At 33.7% G+C, this 7108-nt stretch overlaps 2 protein-coding genes across 3 annotated transcripts; both read left to right on the top strand.

Annotated features, from left to right (window-relative positions):
- On the top strand, window positions 1-3033 carry LOC120071912 (putative F-box protein PP2-B12). Of its 2 annotated transcripts, none has more exons than XM_039024337.1 (3): window positions 1-1460; window positions 2195-2316; window positions 2418-3033. In XM_039024337.1, the coding sequence occupies exons 1-3, from the start codon at window positions 1137-1139 to the stop codon at window positions 2884-2886; spliced, it is 915 nt and encodes a 304-aa protein (XP_038880265.1). In that variant the 5' UTR covers window positions 1-1136; the 3' UTR covers window positions 2887-3033. The 2 variants fall into 2 exon arrangements, with proteins under 2 accessions (XP_038880265.1, XP_038880266.1); XM_039024338.1 differs by having other exon boundaries at window positions 10-1460; window positions 2198-2316.
- A 756-nt stretch (window positions 3034-3789) lies between these two features.
- LOC120071536 (F-box protein PP2-B10-like) lies at window positions 3790-5602 on the top strand. Its single transcript, XM_039023864.1, has 2 exons — window positions 3790-4173; window positions 4892-5602. The coding sequence occupies exons 1-2, from the start codon at window positions 3853-3855 to the stop codon at window positions 5030-5032; spliced, it is 462 nt and encodes a 153-aa protein (XP_038879792.1). The 5' UTR covers window positions 3790-3852; the 3' UTR covers window positions 5033-5602.
- The last annotated feature ends 1506 nt before the right edge of the window (window positions 5603-7108 follow it).

Consider the following 7108-nt stretch of genomic DNA (forward strand, 5'->3'; position numbering starts at 1 on the left):
ATACGGGGAGACCTATAGATCATGAAAATCCTGTTGTGTTACTACTATAGTTTATGTTTGATGTGGAACTTGGAAAAATGGGATGGATGACCCAAAATAAAAGGTCCAAATGAAATTTGACCTCAATTTATAAAACAAATGAAAAATGGATTTTTGCTTACATCATCTACTTGTGAAATTACCACTGTAACCTCTAAAGGACTCTTCTTCCTCCTTCGTTTTCCAACTTTTTTCACTTCTTCTTCTGCCCGCTTCTTCTCCTCCTTCCTCTGCATGTTTCTTCTTCATCATCTTCTTCTTTTGCCTTCTTCTTCTTTCTTCTTTTGCTTTTTTCTTTTTCTTTTTCTTTTTCTTCTTTTTCTTTCTATATCTTTTCTGCCTTGTTCTTTTCTTTTTCTTCTCTCCCCCCGAACCAAAGTTTGAAGCAAGACCAAAGAGCGAGCCAAAGAAGAGAGAGGAAGAGAGAAGCGAGATCGAGATGGGAAGCAGAAGAAAAAACGTGAAGTGAAGAGAAAGCATGAATTGAAGAGAGAGAAGTGAGATCTAAAGAGAGGAGACAGAAGAAAAATCAAGATGGAGAGAAGATTGAGATCAAGAAGTGAAATGAAAAGAAATGGTGAATTGAGGAGAGAGAAGTGAGATCTATAGAAGAGAAGCAAGATCGAGGAAAGAGAGTGAGAAACCTGACCGAGAAGCAAGAGCGATCAGACTATTAGGTCAGGTCAAGCGAGATTTTTGGGGTCAAAGTAGTAAATTCACACGTTGCTTATATAAACATAAGACCAAATTTCATTGCTTTTGAAGCTTGAACCATTTTTACTTGGTACAAGTCATCCGAACAAAAACCCCAATAGTAGTTTATTCTTGATTTTGTTTTTGCTTTTATCGTTTTTGTTGGTTTTAACCGGGACCACGAGCTGAGGTCTTCCCTTTGTTGTTTTTGCTTTATGACAATTTCACTGAAATAAAACTATCCCTTGCGGGAAAAATAATTGAAATATATATATTTGGCTAAAAGGAAAGGAGTATGAGATCTAGATGTAGCCTCATCCCCTTGCCACCAAAAAGAAAAAGGAAAAGGAAAAGGAAAAGGAAAAGGAAAAAACAGTAAAATAGATGAATCACTCTTTTGATTCATGGACGAGGATGGAACTGGAAGAAGAAACGATGGAGGGAACGAAGGACCAACCAATTTCTCCTCTCTGCCGGAAGGAGTAATAGCAAACACATTGTCGCTCACCACTCCATTCGATGCCTGCAGGACGTCGGTAGTTTCCCGGGCTTTCCATGCGGCGGCGCAGTCCGATATCGTGTGGGACAGATTCCTGCCTAACGATTTGGACGATTTTATTTCTCGGAGAAAACCTAGTGGCCTGAATTTTGATCCAATTAAAAGTTCAAAGAAGGATATCTTTTTCTCCCTTTGCAATAGCCCACTGCTCATTGATGACGGCAAGAAGGTAAGCTTTCCAATTCATTCGATTCCTAAATTGGTGGTGGCCGGAGCTGGATGAATGATCGGTAGAAACAACTCTTATTCCTGCCTTTGCCATCATAGAAAGCCCTTCTCTGTATTGTAACAAAACCAATACTTTCCAGAATGGTTAGTCTCACAAAATACATTTCAATCAAATTCCAAAAACATTAAACCTAATTTTATTATAATTCCTCTTTTACCATACCATACTTATGCTTGGATTCCTACAGAAACTTTTGAATTCTTATTTAGCAGTGTTCACTGGCATTTCAATGAATGGTTGATGTCGAAAATCCACTTTTAAAAATATCTGTTATGTCTGAAGTTTAAGAAACTTGTAGAATATGAAATTTTTATAAGGGCAGAAGGGTTTTAACTTTGGATGTCTGTAAAGTTGTAAATTGTGATCCATTTAAATATCACTTGTAGATTATATATTCTGAGGTTAAGTTATACTTCGGTTTCTATGCTTATAACTTGTTCTCTATTATCTTTGACGTATTGAGCTTGAATGGACAAGAAATGTTAATCCGCTGGCCTGGCCCCGATTTCAGGTGCAGATCTAATTGAATTGTGAAGTATAAACCATATAGTTCTATATATAAAGCCATTATGTTTATATGCATACCTTTTGTCAGCTGTTGAATTAATGTAGCTGCTCTGCACTTTCTCTTTGTATGCAATAAATTAAGTGGATTCAATCGTTGGTATGTGTAGCAGAGCTTTTCATTGGACAAGCAAAGTGGTAAGAAATGCATAATGCTTGGAGCAAGGGACCTTTCTATTGTTTGGGATGATACCTCTGTGTATTGGGCCTGGGAATCTCATCCTGAGTCAAGGTTTTAACTTTAAACAATTGGCTCAAGTCCCATTCTTTATCTTTTGTTTCTTTTCCTCCCAATTTTGATAATTTGCCTTTCAATGTGGTTGTGAAAATCAGGTTTGGTGAAGTAGTAGTTATTCTCAAGGTGTGGTGGCTTGAAATACGTGGAAGGATAAGCAGTGGAATGTTGTCTCCTGCAACAACTTATGCAGCTTATGTTGTGTTCAAGATGAGGGAACGTAGATACTTCGGATTCAATATAGATCCTGTTGATGCCATTGTGGGAATTGTTGGTAGTGAACATTCTATGAAGACCGTTTGTTTGGACCCTTATTTGGACGATACTCATCAACGACGCCGACGTGTGACACGGGCAGGGAGCAATCTACCTATGAACAACATGTCAAGGTTGGAAGAGCCAAGGGAGAGACATGATGGCTGGTTTGAAACCGAGTTGGGAGAGTTTCATAATGATGGTGGAGATGATGAAGTTGAAATCATTCTGAAGGAGGTTAGGTGTAATGATTCCAAGAATAGCCTCGTTGTTCAGGGTATAGAGATTAGGCCTAAAATCAACCCTGTATAGATGAACTTTGGCGAACTTCAAAACCGTGTTATTACTTTTAGCGTCATCATAGGACATCCAAAAACGTTGCTTTTTATTGTATATATAGAGAAGTTTTAGAAAAACTGTATAGTAAATTTCAATCTGATTGTTGCTAATTTTTATTTAGTACGTTTCTTTCACATACCAAACTCAGAAACTATTCTCTTCCTGTTGGGATAGTTTCTTGAATTTTTTTATAACTAACACAAAGTCGTAGATAGTCCTCACTATGTTTTGTTTTAATACAATGATGAAGGTGGGAGGATCTGAATCATGAACTTTTTGATCATTAATACATAAAGAATGTCAGTTGAACTATGTTTGTTTTGACCGTCACAATCATGTTTTGCAATTTTTAATCTAAATTTCACAAGGTTTAATAATTTACTCTAAACTTTCTATTTTGTAAACTTCGACTTTTGTATCTTTTAACTCAAATAAGAGTAAAATTTTCCAAATTTTTCCTAATTTTAATTTTTTTTTTTAAAAAAAAAAGCAAGTTATGGACAAAAATGAAGATTGATCATGCACTTTTTTTTCCGTAATAGAGATCATCTACAAAATTGATAACTAAATAATTATGTCAAAACTCATAAATTCTTTTATTTAAAAAATCTACTCAAATGTCATTTCACTCCATCAACATTATATTATGGTATGTAGAAATAATGTCAAAATGAGCAAAGCACAAGTGCCGTAGAAATTATTTTTTTTGTGTAAACAAATTTTTAAAATTAAAATTAATTGATTTTTTTTAATTTAGAAGATAAAATGAATGTGCTCATCAGTAGAGTACATTTTCAACATTATTATTTTTTAATTTATTTTTAAAATATATTAATTTTGAAACTTTATTTGTGAAAACATGAGTTATACAATTTTTTTAACTAATCCTTTGTCCCTAAAAAAGATCAACAAGTTCAGTGTACTTCTGTCGTTGAAACGATGGAAGAAGAAGAAGAAGAAAAGGGGAAGGCAACGGAGGGGGAAGAAATTTCTGATTTCTCTTCGCTGCCAGGAGTCGTAGCTAAAATCTTTTCGCTAACCACTCCAACAGATGTCTGCCGATCGTCGGCAGTTTCCAGGATTTTCGTTGCGGCGGCGCAGTCGGACACCGTATGGGACAGATTCCTGCCCACCGATTGGGAGCTTTTGATTTCTCGTCGGAAAACTAGCAACCTCAATTTTGATCCAATTTCGAGTTCGAAGAAGGAAATCTTTTTCTCCCTTTGCAACAGCCCAGTTCTAATTGATGACGGCAACAAGGTAAGCTTTCTGATTCCCTTAATTTCTCCGCTCTCTACTAATTCATCGACGTGGAATATATTTTTTTCCCCCGTTTTTAGGAATATGTCAAATGTAATTACTTGTATTTCTGTTATTGGTGGTTGCAAAGTTGTTATTTAAAAACTCTCATGTACTCATTGGCTATTAATAAGAGAGCTAGTTTTATTTACTTTGACTTGCTTAATATCCTTCATAATGTTGGCTAAAATAAGTAGTACCTTTTGCAATTCTCTCTAAAAATGTTCGCTACACTTGTATTTTAATTATTGTTTTGTGTGATTTGAAACTTTTGATATCCTCTGGACTGGAGTTTCTATGTTCCTAGTCCGTTTCTTCTGGGCTTCAAAACTTGTTCTTCTCATTGTATAGCATCACTTTTTGTTGTCTTAAATTCGTAACTTCTTTTCACAATTCATCGAACAATTAGGTGGTGACATCTTAAATTGGAATAATTGGAACAATTAGCTGTAGATCATTATTTTTAATTCCCAGCTAGTGAACTAAAAAAACTGTTAAATCACCGATCCAAAAACTTAAGCTAGTAGGTGAAGGCGAATTTAATATTATATCATCTAACATGAAGAAAAAAATCTCTGTTTAATATATATATATCTTTTGTTGGATTAATGGTGAAGTTTTTGTGCACTTTATTTGTATGGACATAAGTTGATTGGGATGAATCATTGGTATGATACAGAGCTTGTCATTGGAAAAATGGAGTGGTAAGAAATGCATAATGCTTGGAGCAAGGGACCTCTCGATCGTATGGTGTGATACCTCTTACTATTGGAGCTTGGAACACCATCCTTATTCGAGATTCAAAGCCTATGAGATTTGAGAAAATCGTATTCTCAATCTTTTCTAATTCTCTGCCTTTTTAATGTGGGTGTGTGGGATCAGGTTTGCAGAGGTAGCTGTGCTTCTCAATGTATGGTGGCTTGAAATACGTGGAAGAATAAGTTGCAGAATGTTGTCTCCTAAAACAACTTATGCAGTTTACTTTGTGTTCGAGATGACGCGACATAGTGTGTTCCGTACTGATTATGTTGATGCCATAGTGGGAATTCTTGGCCCTGAAAACCAACGGAGAAGTGTTTGTTTGGACCCTCATTTGTCAGTGTTAGAACGGCCACAGAAGAGACATGATGGGTGGTTTGAAATTGAATTGGGAGAGTTTGAAAGTGGTGACGGAGATGATGAAGTTGAGATGGCTCTTATGGAGGTAAAGGGCTCCCTTGTTGTTGAGGGGATTGAGAGTAAGCCTAAGCTGGTAAGCCCACCCACCCTGCGGCATAGATCACTTTATTAGCTATTACCACCATGAAAGTAGAGCATAAGAGCTTGCTTTGTATATCGACAGGTTGTAGAAAACTAGAAAATTTTCTATAGGATTGTTACTATTTTCATTTGTCGCCTTCGAAATTTATGAGGGTGTGACTTGTGAGTGAAGAATAGATGTCTACGGGCGGCACGGCCGGGATGGGGAGCTCTTTCATATCATTTCCCACTCCCACCAAATTTCCAATGGGGATCGGGTTCTCCTTAGGGAAATTCTCCCCGTCTAATTTTTTTTCTTTTTTCTTAAAAAAAACAATTAACTTAAAACCTACTTTGGAAAAGTTTTAATTAAATAGCTTAATTTCTCACTAAATCTTTTTATATGCTTAGTTCCGTATGGTTAATTTTTGAATTTAAAAAAAATTATTCTAGTTTTCTAGTAAAAGAGAATAATTACGAACTAAAATTTTCATATATATAATTTAAATTTAAATGTTCAATTCAAATATATCCATTATCTTAACCATTAAACAATCAAAATTTAAATTTAAATGTAATATTTATGTAATAATAATATAACATTAAATAATTATACTAAATAAATANATAAAATTTAAAATTTAATAATAATAATAATAATAATAACATAAATTAAATTATTATAATAATTTTTTAAAAAAAAATAAAAGGCAAACGGGGTGGGGATAGGTGATGGGGAATGCATTCTCCGACTCTTTAGTTTATGGAAAAAAAAATTTCCCCTCATTCTTGCCTAATCGGAAGTCCATGTCCTGTTAGGGATGGGTCCCTGCGAGCCCTTTCTAAGGTGAAAATGGACATATTTTAGAAGAAATGTTTTAACTATTTTGCTTTTAATTTTTTTTAACTGCATATTTGATTCTAAAATTCTTAATTTAGTTTAAATAAATTTGAGCTCAACTTCAATTTAGTTTATATAGTTTCAAATGTTATTAAAGATTGTGTTGTTAAAAGATTTATAATTGGCCCTTAAAATTTTAATCATTTATTATTTAAAAATTATTGAATATGTTAATGAAATAAATAAAAGACTGGGATCATGAGGTCCTGATATATGAGTGTATTATTGATCATGAGGCGTATGGTTCAAATCCTTCTATCTCAATTATACTACAATTATACTAAAAAAATCGTGACAATTAGATTTGTCCATTATGATTTTGTTCTACATTTGAATTCAAAGTAACCCAATATTGGGAGATTAGTTTTGTAATGGAAACTTTTGTCAAAAATAAATAAATAAATAATCAAATTTGTAATTTAACTACTATATTTTAATGAACGACCATTGAGTATTGTTATTTTAGTTTATGTTGTATGCTTGAGTATAGGTATATCTATTTAATATTTTAATTATATCATATATTAATAAGTGAAAGTCAAACTATCTTTTCATAAATCAAATATATGTTAATATAACACGTGGTCAATATTACGAAATTCATTAACATATTTAATATACACATATTCAGTATATATAAGGACCTTTAATATTAATATCATTGTTTTCAAAACTTATTAGAGAAATGTTGTTGTTTTGAAACTTATTAGAGAAATATTGTTGTTTTGGGATTTCGAGGCTAGAAGTCGAGGGTTG

The sequence above is a fragment of the Benincasa hispida genome, chromosome 2 (genome assembly GCF_009727055.1).
Source record: "Benincasa hispida cultivar B227 chromosome 2, ASM972705v1, whole genome shotgun sequence".
Taxonomy (NCBI): Eukaryota; Viridiplantae; Streptophyta; class Magnoliopsida; order Cucurbitales; family Cucurbitaceae; genus Benincasa; species Benincasa hispida.